The 19,250-nt window shown below is 49.0% G+C and overlaps 1 protein-coding gene across 2 annotated transcripts; it reads left to right on the top strand.

The window, feature by feature from the left end:
* Positions 1 to 2,555: 2,555 nt before the first annotated feature.
* On the top strand, positions 2,556 to 19,174 carry MYZAP (myocardial zonula adherens protein). 2 transcript variants are annotated; one of them, XM_081964585.1, is made up of 13 exons: positions 2,556 to 2,853; positions 3,737 to 3,826; positions 6,853 to 7,011; positions 7,936 to 8,028; positions 8,948 to 9,061; positions 9,842 to 9,994; positions 10,538 to 10,663; positions 11,116 to 11,244; positions 12,527 to 12,612; positions 12,898 to 13,003; positions 17,068 to 17,151; positions 17,713 to 17,813; positions 18,356 to 19,174. In XM_081964585.1, the coding sequence occupies exons 1-13, from the start codon at positions 2,785 to 2,787 to the stop codon at positions 18,480 to 18,482; spliced, it is 1,437 nt and encodes a 478-aa protein (XP_081820711.1). In that variant the 5' UTR covers positions 2,556 to 2,784; the 3' UTR covers positions 18,483 to 19,174. The 2 variants fall into 2 exon arrangements, with proteins under 2 accessions (XP_081820711.1, XP_081820710.1); XM_081964584.1 differs by lacking the exons at positions 17,068 to 17,151; positions 17,713 to 17,813; positions 18,356 to 19,174 and adding an exon at positions 13,757 to 15,577 and having other exon boundaries at positions 2,657 to 2,853.
* Positions 19,175 to 19,250: the final 76 nt, after the last annotated feature.

Raw genomic sequence — 19,250 nt, 5'->3', positions numbered from 1 at the left:
GTGTTTCCATGTATGGATCTCATTAAAAGATGGCTTATGCATCATGTTACAGAACTTAAATTACAAAATTATTCCTCCTCCTAAAATAATTTGATTCCTGTTAGTGAGTTAGTGAGTCACTTAACCTCAACCTAAACATATCCTCCATGCTGGCCAACTTCCATAGTTTTGAAGTGCATCATTCATAAAGTTCTAAGTGATGGCGTCCGTCTCTCATTCAGATGCACAAGGCTAAAATTTGGTGCCTGCCACTTGATCAGTAGATTCCAAGCAAAGATACACAGGACATGAGCCCTGACAGCAGAGGCCTTCATGCCTACCAGCAGTGGGTCTTTAAAGGTAATGGGCTTGTGGGGAAACCCATAGCAGGAGGAGAAGGGTAGGATGACAATCCAAATAGGGGCTCTTGAACAGAAATCTCAGCTAGATGGTTAAGCAATATCTCCCCCCCCCCCCGACGCCGCTGCCGCATGTACTTCGATATTTAATTCTCTCTGTGGAGTCCTTGATGGTCTCTGAGCTTGGTGGTTTGCTTGCAGATGTTTCTTTGCCTGACTAGATAACTTCATCAGTGCAGGGGAAGGTGGGATTTGCTCCCAAGGTGTCCCTTAGTTGGGTAACAAAAGGTCTGCAGGCAAACCATCAAGCCAGGAGAGCACATCTCAATCTGGAGATTCTACAGAGATTCTCTTCCATGAACTCCTTCATTTACACAACCTTATCTCTCTGGGTGAAGAAGGTCAGACTCTCTCCAGCCTTTGAATAATCATTGAAAGATCAGGATGTGAGTCTATAAACAAAACAAATACTTGCAATATCAGATCCATGGCGAGGCCATTATGCAGCCCTAATTAGTGTCAGGGCTACATATAAGATTGAAGGCAAAGCCTCAATTAAAGTCAGATTGGATAAATTATTATAGGCTTTGACAGAGCCGAAGTACTTATTAAGTAGGCTAAGTATTGTAAATAAAACTAGGAGTACACAAAGAAAATACACAACGGCTGCCAAGCCTCCTAACTTACCCCAAGTCTAGTGGCCGATAGGATGACCCAATGTGAAGATTTGACAATTCCCAAGACAATTCCTCAAGCTCCAGGCCCACACCATCCCTTTGGGGTGAGAAGGGAGCTTCTTCTCTGCTATGTTCAGCCCAAAGCGAAGGCTGCTTCTGGGCTGCTCGCCTCCTTGGCCCTGAGGCAGGCCAGGCCCATGTAGGACCCAGGTGCGTATACACAAGAGTAGATGATGCCTGCTGCGTAAACACAATTTACCATTATGTTAACTTTTATAGTTCCTTTTGTTTGCCAAAGCGGATTGTGTTTGACTATTGGGATTGTCTGTGCATTCCTGAGGGCTCAAGAGTGGCCTTGTGGGATGCGCAGAGAAGGGGCCATCAAGGTCCCCACCCAAGATACCAAAACAAAGAAAAGGAAGGGAGGGAGGAGCCGATTCCAATTTATGAAGCTTTGATTTTGGAGGAGATGCGCTGATTCAGCGGCCGGTGCATCAGGACTCCCGGGGCGTGGATGCAGGGCCCGCCGGGCAAGGGCTGCTTCTCAGATTTTGCCATTTCTTCTTGTTCCTCACCAGAAAAGCCTTTGCGTGGAGAGAATAAAGTCGTTCACTGGCTGGAGCCTGTGACTGGCAGCCACTTAAGGCTGCTGCTCACTGATAACTGTGTCCTTGGGTGTGTCACATTTGTGTCATTCTGGCTTAATTGCTCAACTGACATTGTAAGGGCAAATGCTAACCCTGATACAGCAACCTTATTATTCCTGTATTGCCTTTTGCTAAAGGACACCGGCAGGTTCTCCCCCTCTGCTGCCAGGTGCCATGAGCCCCTTTGTTTGAGGAAATGTTGACTTTGACTAAGAAAATGATACAGAAGCCTATTGTAATCACGACTGAAAAATAGTATCTTAAAGCATATGGAAGAATAGCCAATTTATCTGATACGGGGAGAATAAAATCTATATTTAGGTTGAAGTGGGGGGGGGGCGGTATCTGGCGCTGGCTGAGCCTGTTTTCTTGGTGGAGACATTTCATTGCCCAAACCAGGGACCATCACCAGTGCCAGTCAGGAGGGCAGTTTGCCCTCAGTTTATATTCTGGGGCCTGTCTGTCAGTGGGGGAGGCTCCTGGAACAAAGAGAGGAGGCAGAAACTCAACATCTGCCTTGAAATGAGGCCACTTTTCCCTCAGAGCCCAAAGTTTGCTTTTGGAATAGCCCCACGGCCAGTCCAGCCTGCCCCGTGTCGTCGTCTAAGGAGCGACATGGCCGGCACCGACAGGGCCGAGCTGGGGCAAACGGCCGGCTGACTTTCCCAGCGGACCCCGAGGGGGAAGAGGCGAGGCTGGGCCGGCCTGCAGGGAAGAGCCCGGGGCTCAGCCTGGGGCCGCCTCGCTTCCCGACCCGGGGCCAAAGCCGGACCTCTGCGCGCCCCACCGAAGGGCTCGGCCGGCCCCGTTCCTCGACCCCGCTCCCCGCTCCCAGCCCGGCCACGTGACGGGCCCGGACGGGCTGCTGGCTGAGAGGAGACTCCCTGCACAGCCTTCCGAGGCGAGACTGGGGCGGCCTTCCCGGAGCCGTCTAAGAGGCATCGGCCGCTTTCCCCGCAGCTGAGGAGGCAGCCAGGCTGGTCCGCGCGGGGCGGGGCGGGGCGGGGCGAGCGCCCTTCCTCTGCTGCGCGGGGCGGTGGAGCGGCTCACTTGGCCCGAGGAGGTGCCGCGCCAGCCGTGGCGGAGGCTGCGGGGAGCGGGCAGGCAGAGGCGGCGGCCGAGATGCTGCGTTACAGCTCGGGGCTGACGGTGACCCGCACCAAGCCGAGGCAGCCGCAGAGCAGGCGGAAGGTGAGCGGGCGGGCGGCATCCGTGGCGGGAGAAGCGGCGGGGCCCTGGCGGAGGAGGGAGGGGAGGCTGCTCCAGACCGGCCAAACTTCGCGGCGAACGAAGAGACGCTCCCGCCGCCCGCCTCCCTCCGCAGGGCTGGCAAGTCTTCCGGCTTTTCCCAGCTTTGGCCCGGCTGGGCCCCGGTGAAGCCGTGGGCTCCGGGGGGCGGGGAGGGGGGCGGCCAAGGGGCAGAAACCCCCGCCTTGGGCGGCGTGTCCCGGCAGCGGCTCCCCAAAGAGGAGGCAGACTTGGAGGGGCGCGCCGAAGGTCTTTCAGCAGGTCGGGCGGAGGCCTTGGGAGGGTGTTCCAAGGGGGGTCTTGGCCTGCTGCCCTCGCCCGAGGCTGGCAGGGAGAAGAGGGCTGTGTGTCTTTGGGGGCTGTCGTGCGAAGGCCCCCCTGGTTCCCACTTTTCCCCTAACAAAGTGTCACTGGCGAGTTCGGTTTTAGTAGAACTGCAGGCAGAATGTTGATCCCACAAGGTAAGTAAAAAAACATTAGGCTGTTTTGTCTGTAAAGATTGTAAAAGGGCCCCCATTGTATTCTCTGTTTATTTCCCTTGGAAGAAGCTGCAAAATGGCTGCAGAAGCAGTGAGCTTCTGCCATGGGCTTCGTTCTCTTTTTATTTATAAAACTTCCCCTGCTCCTTATTTCATAAGAACATTTCCTAATCAATTGAAGCTGAACAAGCTGAGTTTTGGAGAAAATGCTTGGCAGGGACAATCCCCTGCCCTTTGACAGCATGTGGTCGTTTCTGAGTTGAGCTGCCCTTCACCTCAGCTGCTTACCCGCCCCAAATCAAAGGGAGCAGAGGAAGATGGTAAGCAGATCCTTTGCTGTCCTCCAGGCAAACATCTGTCGGCTGCGCTTAACTCTGCCTCCGGAAGAAAGCTGGCCGCCTTGGGGAGGGACAAATACGGCTGAAAAGACCCCAAAGGTGAGATGGTGGAGGGCAGCAATTCACAGTACCCCCTTTGGTTTGTGGCCCCCGAGTGGCCTGGGCCCCTTGAAACGAGCCCCTTGAAAAGAAGTCCAGAACATTTGTGGATGGGCATTTCTCCCAGAGGGCAGATCCTGCAGCAGAAACACTCTCGGCTTTTTGTGGAAATTTCCTTCATCCTCTGGGGGGAAACGCATCCAAAGATGTTCAGGGCTTTTTTTTTTTTTTAATTAAGCCAGATGGTTTGGTTTTGAAAGAAAAGCTGTTGCTGGATCTTAATTTTGAAAATGTCCATAATCTAGAATTCAACCTGATTAGGGGATGATTTCTGAGGCCCTTTTGAGAGACCCTTCGGGGTCGTTGCCAGAGGCAGATGGGTTGGCTGAGTTGTGGGTGGAAGTTTGGGCCTTGCATGAAAACCTCCTTTTGACTGAACATTATTTAGGTCTTCCCCTTGTGCGGTTTTCCTGACTTAATTGCTGTTTGTACTGTGGGGAGAAAATGCCCGTAATAATAGAGTTAGATTGGAGAAAGAGCATGTGGGAAAGACTCCTGCGGAAGCCCGGGGGGCAGCACAGGCACCCCCACTTGTGCAAGGAGGAGCTTTCAAGGCACAGATTGCGTGTGCTAGGCCAAAGTCAGAGAGTTCCCTTCTTCCCCACCTGGAACACGCAGCAGAATCATGGTGTGAAGTTTCTAGCAGCTTTATTGTCACCACACCCATGGCTTTGTGAGGTCACGTGAACATCCCTGTGCTCTGTTGGTGCCAGTCGGCCTTTAGCAACACAGCTGCAATTCGCCCTCTGAGAGACAATGCCGGCTGGACAACCCTGAACTGGCTTCTGTGCTTCCTGGGTGCTGAGCAGATGTCACTGCTGTCTTGTTGCCTGGGTTGGAGGGGTGATGCCAGAGAGATATTGGGGTGGGGTGGGGTGGGCGCTCTGCAGATCCACCCAGAGGAGCCATCTTGGCCATAAAGGTCAGAGCTTGCTGGGCCAACAAAGAACCCCCACCCCCCTCTTCCTGATGGGTTAGGGTTAAGGTTGCACAGACAGGGGACATTGCACAGCCAAAGGGGCCAAAGGTTACTGGAAATCTGGTTAGATCACCCTGGAGGCTGCTCTGCGGGTCCTCAGGTGCTGATCTGCCTTCAGACAGGAAAAATGGGGGTGGCTGCCCTGTAGTGGGGAGGGAAAGCCAAGGGGGCGGCTCGGAGCAAGGGTGGAGCGAATGCTGGGGCAGGAGTGGCAAGGCCCAGATCCCGTCCCGGCACCATCGCCCAGACCTTCGGCTCCACTGGGAGCTCGACTCCACCAGTGGCTGCAGGAAACTTTTGCTTCTCCAGCCAAATACCTTCCTGTTGACCTGAGAAACAACTGCCCTCTTGAACTGCAGCAAACAACAGCATCTTGCCTGGGAATACTGTTTATCTTTTAATAGGACTGGAAATAGTCACCACATTTCCCTTACTCTTAACATGTAGCGTTTGGGGGAGGGAATCAGCCTAACTGAATTAACAAATTTGGATTTTATTAAAAACCTGCAGCACAGTTTATACTATTAACCTGACATTTACAGTCCTGTAGTGAGAAGGATTCAGAGATGGCTGTATGAATTCAAATCCTACATCAAAATTATGTTCCAAATTTGTTGTTCTGTTTTATTCATCCAGGCCTCGGTTGTGTAACTTCACAAATAGACTGATTTGCCCCCAGAAGGCAACCACAGAGAACCCCCAAACCCACATCCCCTTATCAGCCTCAATACTTTTTAAAAATCAGGAAGTCCAGAGTATTATCCCCCGTGGCCATGGGGGCCACTGGGAAATCATCTTTGAGTGGAGAAGAGGGGTCAGAGAGGAATCCTATGGATACACACACCATCATGTTCAAGAAGGGCTCCTCCTGGGTCACTGTGCGTTGGATTGCAGAGAATTGGAGATTTAATTAGATGTGTTTCTGTGTAAAGTTTTGTGTAAACATAGCTCATTGCTGAACTATCATGAGGCGGTCTTGAGTGGGAAGGATGTGATCCTTTGAACAGTGCCAGAACTTCTCGTTCTGTACCTATTCTTCGGAAGAGCACCTACTTCTGAACCTCTTCTTCTCCTCAGCTCCAGCCACTTCACTCCTGAGTGCCAGAGAGGAGCTCTTGGCTATCAACAACATTATAGTCAAGTGTTGGATAGGAGACCAAATAAAACTGTCCAGGAAATGAAACATTATTTTTGCATCTGGCACTCCACCCAGTTCATCTGGAAACGCCTTTCTCCCCCCCCCCTCCACCTTTTATCTAAACAAAACAACGTATGTTGCACAATGAGTCTAAGTGCCATTAGGCAACCAGGTGACTCTGCCCACATATTGCAACAGAGTACCTTGTGTTGAGTTGATCTTTTAGACAATGAATTAAAATTGGATGTCTCTGGGCATGGAAGGCAACTCCTGCAGGAGCTTCCGGAAGGGCAGAGGAGCAGAATTGAAATAGGAACATTTTAATAAAGTAGGTATAGATTTTCCCTTCTTGAGGAAGACAAATCAGTTTTAAAAGGTAGCAGTTAAATTACACTCTAGAGAGCTGTTTCTGTTTCTTCGGTGCCTGGTCTATGAGTTCAGAGCTCGGTGTGGAGAGTACAACTAGCTTTGACCGATGATGGAAACGCGGATGGTGCTCAGAGAGGAAGATCCGGCTGAAGGGCCGTCTAGGCCAGCTGTTGCCCAGGGAGGGAGGCAGGGAGTAGCCCTTTCCTCCAGCAATGCCTCAGAGACCTTCTGCCCTGCTGGCCCAGGATCCCTTCAGTCTCGGGGAGGGAACTGATGATGCTGGTGCTGTGCCACCCATTGATGTCCGGAGCAGTTTTAGGAAAGAGCTCACGTTCTGCTCAAATTACTTGATGTTTAAAAAGCTTCATCCTTTTATCTTGAAGAGCCTTATGAAATTGAAGGTAGGTTAGAAAAAGTCATAGGATGACGTCTTACTTTCCCTTTTCTTTACATTTATAACTTTTGAATATACTCCGACAGCAACTCTACCAAGCGCCTGGCGGATTGTCTGCTGGGGACTTAAAGCACGGTGTTGTGTATGGTGTAGTGCACCGGTCTGATGACAACCACAACAAAGAAATGGTGGTTTATGGATGGTCAGCTCACCAACTGAAAGAAGAAATGAGATATATACGAGACGTGAGTCACATTTTTATACAATGTTCTTGCAGGAAAGGAAGGATTTTGATCGGCGGCTTCTCCCTTCCCCATCCTTTCCTTCTGTCCCCAAAGCAAAAGTTTCTCTCCTTCTCCATCCAGCACTCTGGTGCCTTTGCTTCCAGTGGCAGGATGAGGACAATTCGCTTCATTACTCCCTGCATTCAGTTCTGGTTTCTGTTGGAACAAAATTGTGAAATGAAGTCAATTTGTTGTCTGGAATATAATTTGCATATCTTTAAATTTTGCAAAGTATCCCTTTGCTTTTCACTGACCAGATGCCCCCATAGACCTGGCATATGACTTGTGGGTCTGCAGGGGGGCCACGAGGTAGAGAGGAATGTGGAAAGGGGCCTTAGGTCACGTTAGGTTTTGCCCAGGTCTGTCTGTAGGCAAATCTCAGATGGCATCAGGGCTACATTCTGCCCAACTGCCCCTGAGGCTCTTCAGAGGCTTGGATACAGGTCAGGCCCCTCTCTAATCAAACATCCTTCATCAACACGTGGAGGGGCCCCAGGCATCCTTCCGATCTGCCTCCCCAGACTCAGGAGCAGAACGGGGGCCAGAAGCCCCAAGTGGGGCAAGGCAGGTGGGGAGTATCTCTCGCTCAGGTCTTCCCTCCTCTCTGAGGCAGTAGGACAAAAGTGGAGACGTCACCTGGCTCTGTGAATAGGGGTGGGGGGGAGCCCTGGGATGGGACTCCTAGTCTTAGCTGAGGAACCACATTTTAAGCTGCGAGAGGTCTGACATTATACCTGCCTCAGATACGAGAAAGAAACAGCCAGAATTTTCTTAAATTCTTTGGTTTCCCGTTACTTTTATAAACCTTTGACTATTTAGATTCTGAAAATTACTTTTTATCCAGCATGGAGAACAATTTTATGTATTGTAACCTTCCTGTTCCAGGTGAGATTGACATTGGAAAGAGTGAGAAACAAAATGTATGGAGAATACGATGAAATGAAACGTAAAATCCAGGCGCTCTCGAGTGAGCTGACGGTAAGTGCAGCTGGACCTGAGCGGTGGCTGAGCAGCGAAGTTCTTCCTTTCCACTTTGAGAGCTGCTTTTTGTGCCCCCCGGACCGTCGTGTTGGGACCTGATGCTCCGGCTTCAGTTCTTACCAAACTGATGTTTTTTGATGCTTCCTCAAGAGACTCCTCCCGCGCTGGCCTACATCCACATAGGCCTTGGCCAATCAAGAGTTTTGCAAAGCAATTAATTGATTTGTGTTTATGGAAAATATGGATCGCCTTTCTTGCAGCATCCAATGGCTCTAGCATTGGCAGGCCATTGTGGCATGTACCCGTTCAGTGTGCACACCCCTTCTTTGGCAGCCTGGCACTGCCTGGTCAAGCTGCAATTACTTTCCTTTCAAATGCCAAAGAGCCACCTCTGTTCCACATCCCCAATATGGAGCGCAAGAACTGGTGTAACCTCACATATTTTTCATGAATTTAGAATAGAATAGAGTTGGAAAGGACCTTGGAGGGCTTCTAGTCCAAACCCCTGCTTAGGCAAGAAACCCTATCTTTTTTCCTGAAGGGTTAGGATTTATACTTGAATCTTTAAAGTGTCTCTTTAAAGGGATTCTCCCCCCTCCCCCCATATGAGCTGCTTCTTGTCCCTGCCAGATGTTGGTGAACTGCCATGGATGGTGAGCAGCAGCTCCTTGGGCAGTTAGCAATGGATTCAGCAGCTTGCCAGAGGAAGATGGTGTGTCTCTTTTTGCCAAAACAGGCTCCAGCCTCACTTCCCTGCTGGCAATTTGTGCTCTGGCAAATGTACCAAGCTTCCTTTTTCTTTCATGGGCTTCTAGTGAAAGTCCTTGGATGAAGATGTTGATTCCAAAGCAAACCTGCCTGTTGCTCCGATGCAATTCCTGCTTCCTGAAACTCAAACCTGGCATTACTTCTGCAGGTATCACATGCTGAGCAGGCATCCCTAGAGAACCACATCCAGGTGCACGAGGCAGCCCTGGAGAGTTTCCGCGAAATGAGCAGTTCGCTAACCTCGGCATCCATTGAGCTGCAGGTAAGACACCCCCACCCCCCACCCCAGCTCCTCCTAGACTCTGTTGGGTCAGGCTTTAGCGGGCAGGGTCTGATCCACAGCCCCGTCCGTCCATAGAGGGAAAGGTTTGAATCTGAAATTCGACAGGCTGAAAGTTGGCTTCCTTGCTCTATAGAAACGACTTTGCTTATAAAAGGATATTGCGTTGAAAATTCCTAGGCTTTATTCACAGTGCTAATCCAAAGATATGGTATTGATTTATTAATTTAATTAACTCACAGGTTTTATTTGCTAGCACTTGGAAATTTGCAAGGTCAATGTGCTGTATTTATACACGTGGCAGAATTGACCGTAGAGCTGAGAGTATATGTTTTAGCATGGTAGTATACAAACATAATAAACAGAAAATGTTCAAGGTGGATGTTTATTTATTTATTCAGTTTGCATACTACCCAGCTTCCAAGAAATGTTGATGTATCTGTTTCTCTCCTTCCCTCCACTCACATAATCCCATTTCAAGTCTTAACGATGTTTCTGGGGTCATTTGTCACCCAGAGTCCCCTGGAGTTAGTCAGTAGATTTAAATAAGTCAATAAATCCTGGATGGATTTAAGCTAGAAGATGAGTTGCTGCCCTCCTCCAATATAACATGCATTTTGTACATTTCCCTTCTTAAGAAAGCCAGAAGAGTTAGTTCTTTGCAGTTCTTGCCCAAAGGTGCATCTGAAAAAAAAAGGATTCATCCTAATTTTTGTCAAGCAGTTGTGAAATAATTTTGTATTTTATTGCACACGTTTTCAGAAAACCTTAGTTGATGTTACTTTGGAGAACACAGTTATACGTGACCAGATACAGAACCTGAAACAAACTCACGAACTATCCATGGAAAAACTGAAGGAAAAGCAGAAGCAACTGGAAACAGCCAAGGTGGAAAATGAACTGCTCCGTCTGAAGGTGAGCGGCAGGAATGCCTGCCCCGGACAGCAGTTCCTGGGAGGGCCGTCTCAAACCACAGACTGGCTGGAAGCCTTCTGGCTCAGAAGCAAAGAGGGATTTCCTGCTCCCAGTGCCGTTTAGGCGATCTGGGATTTCAGGCTTCTGCATTCAGCTTGTCCTGGAGGCCCAAGGCAGCCGTTTTCCCACAGGAGGGGCTGAGCTGCACCTTTCTCAACTTGCAACTAGCAGGTTTTGCTTGAAGGCATCTGGCCCATTTCCTTCTCCATGCAGGCAAGAGGAACAGAAGCCACATCACAACCCAAAGGCCGTGTGCTGCTTCTGCCACTTGAAGTTCACCCACTGTGTAAACAGGGGGGAGAAGCCTTGCAGGCACCACCTGGATTTGCGCAAAGGAGCAAATGCTTATGAGCCCTCCCTTTCACTCCGATCCATTTGGCTGCCATAGACAAAGCTGGTTTTCTATGGGCGGCATCTATTTCTGCCTTGCATTTGTTTCATTAAGTAGAATCCCTCCCCTTTTCTTTCTATTTTTTTAAATAGGTGGAAGGCTCACAAGAAGCAAATGCAGAAGTCATGAGAGAGATGACCAGGAAACTATACAGTCAGTATGAGGAAAAGCTTCAAGAAGAAGAACGGAAACATAAACTTGAGAAAGAAACGCTCCTTGTACGTGGGATGCTCTGACATTCCCTTCGGAAGGGCTGCCACCGTTAGTGGTGGCTTTGTGCATATTATCTGGAAGTCAGTCTCATTAAACTCAGCTATGAGTTAAACTGACTTTAGCCGAGAAGAAAGCTCAGGTTTCCCAGCCATGAGAAAACTCATACTTAAAATAAGCAGATGAGAAACCGGGTGGTAAGAGGGATGTGTCTTTTCTTCAGTTCTGTATGATTTCACTTCCTTTCTCTGAAGATTTTAACAACTGTAAAATCATTGGGAATAAATTATGGTTTGGGGTCTTGCCAGGAGGATTGCGGTTACGGATTTGTGGAAGATCAGGAATGGGTTGCTTGTTGTTGCTGCAGGCAATTCTTAGGATTTGGGGAAAGAGGGGAACAACCTGGTGTTAGAAGACAGGCGGCCTTGGAATGTGATCTCATGTGTTTTTCTCTTGGAAGTTGGAAACGAATCGTTTACTTATAGCCATTGAGGATGCCAATAAGAAGATGAGACTTACAGAGACAAGTTTGCAGGAAAAAGATCAACAAATTGGAGAGCTGGATCGACTCATTCAGCGCATGGAAAATGTAAGAACATCACTTAAGTCTTTTTCTAAATATACAGGTGGTGTTGGAGGTATTTATTCCATGCTCTTCGCACTTTGCAAAATAAAGATTAAAATCCCCTGAATTTTTTCAGTCCACAATATTTCACATCTGTAGCAGGAAGGCCAGAAACAGCCCCTTTCATCCTTTTCCTCCATATTCTAGAGAGGTCATTGTGTCCATTCCTTGATCAAATGGCTTTGGAGGTGGTCTGCAGACAAAAGATCCCTTTTGCAGCTGGAAGGCAGAGAGGGGGAAATAACCCTCCCCCCAAGACTGCTCTTCCTTCATTTCCATGGGGTATTCTTCGAAGGGAGGGGCCCAGCCTCCAAGTAGCTGCCGAGTCCACCAACTGTGGCAGGAATGGACAATGAAGGTGGGTGAAAGATTGAGCCACTTCAACAATGCCGTAGAGCAGGATGAGTTTTCAGAAACCAGAATGATGTGTCAGCAGACCTGTTACTCTTAGGAACTCACAATTTGCCTAGGAAAACAAGTCTTGCTGCCCAGATAATCCAGGCCACCGGAAAGGCAGGGCTGCTGAACTGGTTGTAGTAGATTCTCTCTCTCTCCTCTCTTTTTCCTAGGCCTCTTCCTCTTTCTTGGCTGAGGCCTTCGGACCCCTCGGAGGCCTTTTCAGTGCTGCTTCTTTCATTTATTTGACAGCTGGGGTCTGTAGGGAGATATTGGCTGGAGCAGGATTGTCCTGTTGAGATTGTGTTCTATAGGAGTCATTTCTTTATTTGAGGACCAATATGCAGCTCCAGAGAAGTAGAGGTAGGAAGGAAGGAAGGAAGCCATGGTTTGAATGGCTATTAGAGGGCAGTCCTTGCAATTTGCCTGGGTAGATTCTTGCTCTAGAACAGGTGTGTCAAACGTGCAACCTAAGGGCCGGATGCATCACTCGCTGGCGACGCCCAGCCCCAGTTTAGTGAAGGGGGAAAAAAGTCACATCACGAGTTTGAAACCTGTGCTGTAGAAGATTCACAGGCGATTTTAAGGCAATGGGGGAAATTCCCCCTTTTGATTGGAATCTATAAATTGACAATAGGTGTATGAAAGTTACCACATTCACAGACTGCAATAATACCTATGACAGAGAGAAGTGAAATGTGGTACTCTGACAGTCTCCGGGCAGGTAACTGAACGTTGCTTTGAAAAGTCAATAACATCACTTACTTGGCTGGCATTAAGGCTGCCGAGGGAGGCCGAGTCATTGATGAAAGCCAAATGTATTCATTTTCCTCTGTATTTATCCCCTCAGGAACGCCATCAGTTGCAAAAGCAATTAATAGAGCATGAAACGCAACTACAAGGAGCGGATCTTTACCACCAGTCCAGCCAACCAAGGTAAGACCACCTGTTGGGAATTTGGTCTTCTGGTTCTCTTGGGGAGGCTCCTCAGTTGGAAGAGGGATATGTCTGGACGTCCTGCTCCCATCCTGGAAGGTCTGTTTGAGCAGGCCTGGGAAGGGGACAGTGACCAGAGCAAGCCGGACTCTATTCTGGAAAACAAGAAACAGGAAGTGCAGCATCATTGAGAAAGCTTAGCAGAGAAAAGGAAAACTCAGGCCGGAACTTTTGAAAGCCCTTCACGAACCAGTTGATTTTTTATGGTCTTATTTCCTTGGTCAGGTCTCTCAAGCTTGAGGAAATTACTGACAGCCTCCGAGAACGAATCCAGCACCTGGATGACATGGTTCTGTGTCAGCAGAAAAAAGTCAAGCACATGGTTGAGGAGGTGAGTCACACACTGTGCAGAAAACCTGCAATGCGTCCATACAAAAGGTCACCTGATGATTAGAGCTCCTAAGGAAAAACTCCAGGAGCAGATTAACATCCAAGTAAAACAGCTTCTCCTGCTCTGTGGTGAACTTCTCACACCTCATGAAGGTTTCCAGAGGAATTCTAGAAGGGCCGTTTTGAATGTGCACATCCAGATCAGGGTTTAGTAGATCTTCTGGGTTCATGGCTTTCTCCAAAAATTCAGGAAATGTCTGCAGTGGGAGAGGCAGCTCTGAAATACAGCAGTTTGACCATTTTAGGGCCTGCCAGAGGAGGTACCAGCTGTCAGATACAACTTTTGATAGGCTTCCCAGCAGCATGTAAGCAAAATTGTTCTCTTGGTATTTCTTACATTTTGTTTTCTCAAGTGCCCAGAAGTTCCAGCCTATTACATCAGAATAGACGGGAGTAAAATAAAATGTTTACGTAGAAGTTGATGTATTTTGTGAACCTTTGTGATATAAAATTGGCACTTAGTAAGACTGAAAGAAGGAAAACCAAGATGGTGTTGACTAATTACAGGGAGTAACATTCAGCTCCTTATTCGGGTAGCGGACTTTCCCCCCCCCCCTCAGGCTGGTTTAGAGATGGGAGGACAGGATATACCTGGAAGGAAGGTGTGAAAAGAAGTTCCTTATTTGAGAAATTGTTTGCAGAGTCCACTTTCAGAGCGACCTTCCCCTAACCAACTGCATCACACTGTCTCTAGGTTATGGCCCATGAGCTGTTCTCCACATTTAGTCTCAGATTCATTGGACGATGATAGATGGGGATCACCCAGCACAAAATGGGGCAGGATCAATTACACAGCATGGAGAAAAGTGACTCAGGTGTCAAGAAACCAAACCGGATTGTGATACTGTAGCTCACCTGGAAAAGTCCAGTGCAGTAGGATGGCCGTTCTGATGGGCAGTCCACACAGAATCTGAGCTCCAAAAGAGGAAGCCCTCGGCCATAAGCACTGTGAGCGGAAGGCTACAGAAGGCTTTTGCCTTGACAAGGGTTCTTGAACGCTCAGTAAGAAGGCGGCAACCCGGAAAAATTCTGTCTCAGCATTCCCCTTCATATGGAGCCGAAAAAGGGGTGATCTTCACCTGCTACGTTGGAGGTCAAAGGACAAAACGTGACTGGGAATGAACACACAGAGGTATATTGGCCAGAGACGACACGTCAAGCACTTGTGATATTTTTGTGTTGTTCCCGTTGTGATACCTGAACCAAGGCTTAAGCCAAAGCTGTAACAGCGGCTTGAAATGTTTCATCACCTAAAAGCAACTCTTTGCAATGACAGTCACATTTTCAGAAAGTGTGATTGTCAAGCTGTGTCCCTCGTCCGTCCCCCCCAGTGGGAGCTTTGGTGCTCTGAGATTCTCGGGTGGAATTCCATCTGGCTTGGATTACGTAGAGCATCTGTGCAGATCAAAATGCAGAAGTACAACGATTCCTTTTGTGCTGGTGATGTTTGCATTAATAGGGACTTATATTAATAAAAGTTTAGCGGTCTAAACTGTTCCCTGGTTCTCCTTCTCCACTCCACATTCTCCTTACGCAGCATTCTGCTTTTGGTTGTCCTCTGGAGGACACCTTCTGTTAATTTTAAACTTGTAGTAACAAAAGCTGAAAGAGGCTTTTCTTTGCATGCAATTCTGGAGAGTTGCTACCAATGGTGTAGTAATATCGAGCCAGAAGGGCCAGCGGTCTGATACTGATAGGCTTTGCAATGAAAGCCAAAATGGCTCCTCCCAATTCCTGCATGGCCTCTAAAGTTGATGAGGAGGAGGCTAGGCGGAGGGGCAAAGTCCAGAGAGAACCCGCTAGGAAATGGGGCTTCCTGGCTGTTGTGCAAGAGAAGGATATCCAAGGGAAACACCTGACTCGATGGAATGAATCCCAAGGAAGTGAAAATTGCCATGAAAACAGATGGTAGAAGCAGAATATCACCAAAAGTGTGCATGAGGACAGAGAAAGCTGCTTCCGTGGCAGATGTGCTGGGAACAACTGCCAATTTGTCCTCTCTCTTTCCTACTCCCCCCGCCCCAACATGCCCCTTGGCTCCCTTGTTGCACCGGTGGTGGAAGAAACCCAGGGGGCAAAACGGACCCAGAACAATTGAAAGGCTCAGCCAGTGCACGTTTTGTCTTATGCTGCCTTGTGCAACATTACTACATAGCAGAATTTTGTTTATAAGAAGGTGTGCAATTGTTTTTAAAGAAAAGCCTACCGATTCTGGACTTTGCTGTTTCACTCTAAATTGGTGGTGGTTGGACCCCAAAGCCTCCCCCAGACCCTAAAAGGCTGATGCCAGACCTCAGGTTGGGAGGGCTGGAAGACCCTCCAGGGGGAGCTTTTCAGGCCGGCTTCCAGAGATTCAGTCTTCAAAGACAGAAGGTTCTCGGGTGCCACTTCCGACACAGCTCTTCTGCTATACTCTTTTGGCAACTCTGTATTTCAGTGAACTACTTTCTTTTAAAAAGTGTCGTGTTGCTTAAAACTTGTTACTGAAGTTTTAATAAATTGTTTCCACTTGAAATTATGTTGCTTTGAAAGCATTCTTTGCCGAAGGGGGGAGGGGTTGTTTATTAAAAACAACAAAGAGCAACTTTGCTGACTACAGAACAAACAAGGAAAGGGTAGTTATTAGTCCATGCTGCTATTACCCTAATTGAGATAAAATAATTGCCAGCTGGTCATTACTTTTAAGGGTTTGGTGTATTTCACTGTAGCCTCAGGAGCTGCTGTCCTGTTGGGTGTCTGTCTGAATCCTGACTGCACACGCATTTCCTTTCAGGCTGGGGGGGAGCCAGAATTGTTGCTGCCCTCCCCAGCTGGCCCTGCTGATGGCCCCCCTCTGTCGCACACTTATGCACACACCCAGCTCTTCCTTCGTTTTCCACCAGAACACCCTGCTCCCAACTCCTCTCTGGGCTGCTTCCCGGCGCGGATAGTGGGGAAAACATGTCACTTATGGCTGGGGAGGCCTCTGCCCAGCTGTTCTGTGGCAACAGCTCCAGTGAAATGCATCCGGCCCGTTTGGCTCATTTAGTCTGCATTTCCTTAGGGTGCCAATGTGTCTCTCCAATTACTGATAAGGACACTGTTTGAATTTTCAGCTTTTCCAAATAGCTGTCTGGGTGCCCAATAAATCTCTGCTCTTGTGCATTGGTTACGAGATACGAGCCCTAATGTATTGTCACTGACATTTGCACTTTCTTCTAAAGAACTTGGGAGTGCAGAGGACGGGCAGCAGTTTCTCTGTGCAAAAGCCGGGAGTAAAAGCTGAAGCATAACATGTCCAAAACTCTTAAGTGAACTACTCAGGCCAGGAGACGCACCCCAGCCTCGCTGGTGGAGTCTGACAATGTGAGAGGCCTTATATCTTAAATGGATTTCCTGCTCCCCCCTCCCCCTGTAGAAGTCGAGACATGTGCCGGTGTGTGTATGTTGGTGACCTGCTCCACAGGCCCCCTTAATTCAGCAGGGCAGGGGGAGGGGGACGTCAAGACTGAACTCCTGTCCTGTGGAGATCAAATCCTCCACTTCTGAAACCTGCTGGATGGCCATGAAGGGCTCAAAGGAGGCACTGAAGAAGGTGCTGTGACCCTTTCCCTCTTTTGGGGTCCGAGGGAGAGTCCTCCTCCTGGCCTCCAGCAGCCGCCTCCACTCCATGCTGGTTCTGTCTTCTGGCTGTAAGATTTTATGATTTTAATTTTATGTTTTGATCCTATTGGCCACTTGGAAAGGTGGGAAAAAAGACTCAAAAAAGAAAAGGAAATCTTTGGAGTCATTCTCGGAATCCTAAAGCAAACTCTGTTTCCTGGTGGTAAATACTTGCCTGTGCCCCAATTGTAATTTAAAAATTACCCAACTGTATTCTGCAAAAAACCATTTTGAGGCCTGTGATTTCACTGTCTGATGATCACGGTCCGTGGAGAGGCTTTGCTCTCAACGTCTCCCCAGTGGGTCCATTGAAGGATGCTGCAGCATTGTCTGGAGTTAGTGTCCTTTGTTCTTTTTCCATAGACAGAGCTACAAAAGAGGAAGCTGAAGCAAAAGGAGATCTTTACATTACAACTCTTAGAGAAAATCTCTTTCCTGGAGGGAGAGGTAAGTGTTTGATTAACTGTCAGAACATGACCGATCCTCAGCTCTTCCTGCCCTGCGTCTGTTGCAGCTGCTTTGACCTCTTCTGCTCATGGTTTTAAATCCAGTGACTGGGTTTGGTTTTCCTGAGCCGCATTAGATTGCCAGCCACCTTGGGCAAGGCCCACCTTCCTCGTGCCTGTAAAATTCAGGTCTTCAAGGCCCTCAGCAGACGATAGCCGACTTTCCTTCGATCACGATGAACCACCCCCCACCCTCGGCTTCTCTGTGCCAGGCTCAGTTCAAGTTCTTGTTGGTCGTGAAACTCCCTTGGGCCCCTCACTGCCCCCCCTTCCAACCTAGCTTACCTCACAGGGTTGTTGTGGGGATGAAATGGGGGAGCTCTTTCGTGGTTGGCATCTCCTCCCTGCACCTTGGAAGAACATCTGGGAAATGAAGCTTTGCAAAAATGAAAAGTGTGAAGTTCTGACGCCCTTGAGGGAGACTCCCTTCCCCCCTCTGGGTATGGAAGGCTTGGCTGAAGGCAGGGAAGGTGGAGACAGGGCTGCCTTGTGTGTCTTTCAGAACAAGGAACTGCAGGACCGTTTGGATTACCTGAGAGAGACCCAATCTAGGCCTGAGGTGGACACCAGAGAGATCGGGGTTGAATGTGACCTCCCTGCCAGGTAGCGTCCTGACTCCTTTGCAGAGGGTCTCCTGGAGGGAGCTGGGAGTGGTCTTCCACAGGGGACACATCAGGGGTGGAGGGGCTTCCCTGGCACCCTTTGTGGGTGAGGCTGGGGTCCCTGGCAAGCAGACAAGAGCCCCCCCCCATTTTGTCATGGGGCCTCCTGCCATCAGGTTCAGCCCTGCCCTTCCAGCCTGCCCACTGTGCCAATGGGCAGCTTCCACTCAGAGGGGGCTGCAGGTGGAAATCTCCTGCGCACAAGAAGGCTGGTTTGATGGGCTGTTTCTGAGCTGCCTTGTCTTTCATTTTCCTAGTAAATTTGTAAAGTGAATTTACAAAGTAAATTTGTAAAGTGAATTTACAAAGGCTTTAAGCCAGAGAGATGAATTGAAAGGCACCTCAGCCTGATGGGCAGCTGCCTGCAAACCTCCTCGTGACCCTGCCTCCCTCCTTCTGGGCTCAGGGCTCCGTGCCCCCAGTCCGTCCACGTGCCTAATATTTGGGCAGGGAATCACAGTGAGGTTGCTTCTGTCCCAACAGCCCCCAAAATGGAAGCCAGCTTCCTCTCGAAGTGCTGAAACCAGCCAGAACCTATCGTCCATTCATGCGGGTCCTGGAATATTCTTCCAAGCACCACCTTCTGGGCCCGGCAGCCCCCTGCAAGTGAGGCCATGCCCAGCCGGCTAGCTCGATGGGTGGAAGTCAGCAGCAGAGCGGGCCGCCACGGAGGCCCTCCAGCACCGGGGCCATCCTGGGGCCAGCAAGGCCAGCAAAGGGGACAAACGGGATGAAAGCAACGCTGTGCAAGAGGCTTCCGTCCAGGAATTCTGGGAAAGGAAATGGCTCCATGGTCCAAACTTCATCCAGGATGGCAGATCTTCGTGCTTCTCTTGGAAAAACAGTCATTGCAGCAACTTTGTTTCCTGCGGCAACTGCAGCCTAAGAGAGACTGCCACGTGCCATGGACATTCACTTACGGCTCCTCGACCCTAATGGCGGAAGACTGTAAAACCACCCAGCAAGAGTGGCCTTCCTCCCTCTGTGCGTGCGGGTGTAAAGTTTTGGCCCCTCCCTCTTTCTGAGCTCAGGGCACATTGGTCGTCATCTCATTATTGGCAGGTGCTGCTTTGCGCAGGGGATCCTTCCATACCTGCCTTTCCACTGAATCCAGGACACTCTGCCCAGGTCTGACATGCCAGTCCATGCCAGTTCTGCTTGTAAAGTTCCAATGCGGATGTTTAAATGGCTGCATTCTTTTATAAACCCAGATTTCCTAAGCATTTATCCCTTAAGGTCTTTTAAAGGCATGTCCTATGCACAGACCCCTGAATAAAGTTGTTGTTCTTTATGCTGTTCCACTATTTTTAGTAAGATCACATTATTTTTCATATGTAATAAATGCTATATACTAACAATTGCCTAATTGGCCGTAGCC

The sequence above is a fragment of the Natrix helvetica genome (genome assembly GCF_964273705.1).
Source record: "Natrix helvetica genome assembly, chromosome: 12".
In the NCBI taxonomy this organism is placed as follows: Eukaryota; Metazoa; Chordata; class Lepidosauria; order Squamata; family Natricidae; genus Natrix; species Natrix helvetica.
Note: the sequence above shows the minus strand (reverse complement) of the source record. Positions and strands in the feature narration are given on the sequence as shown.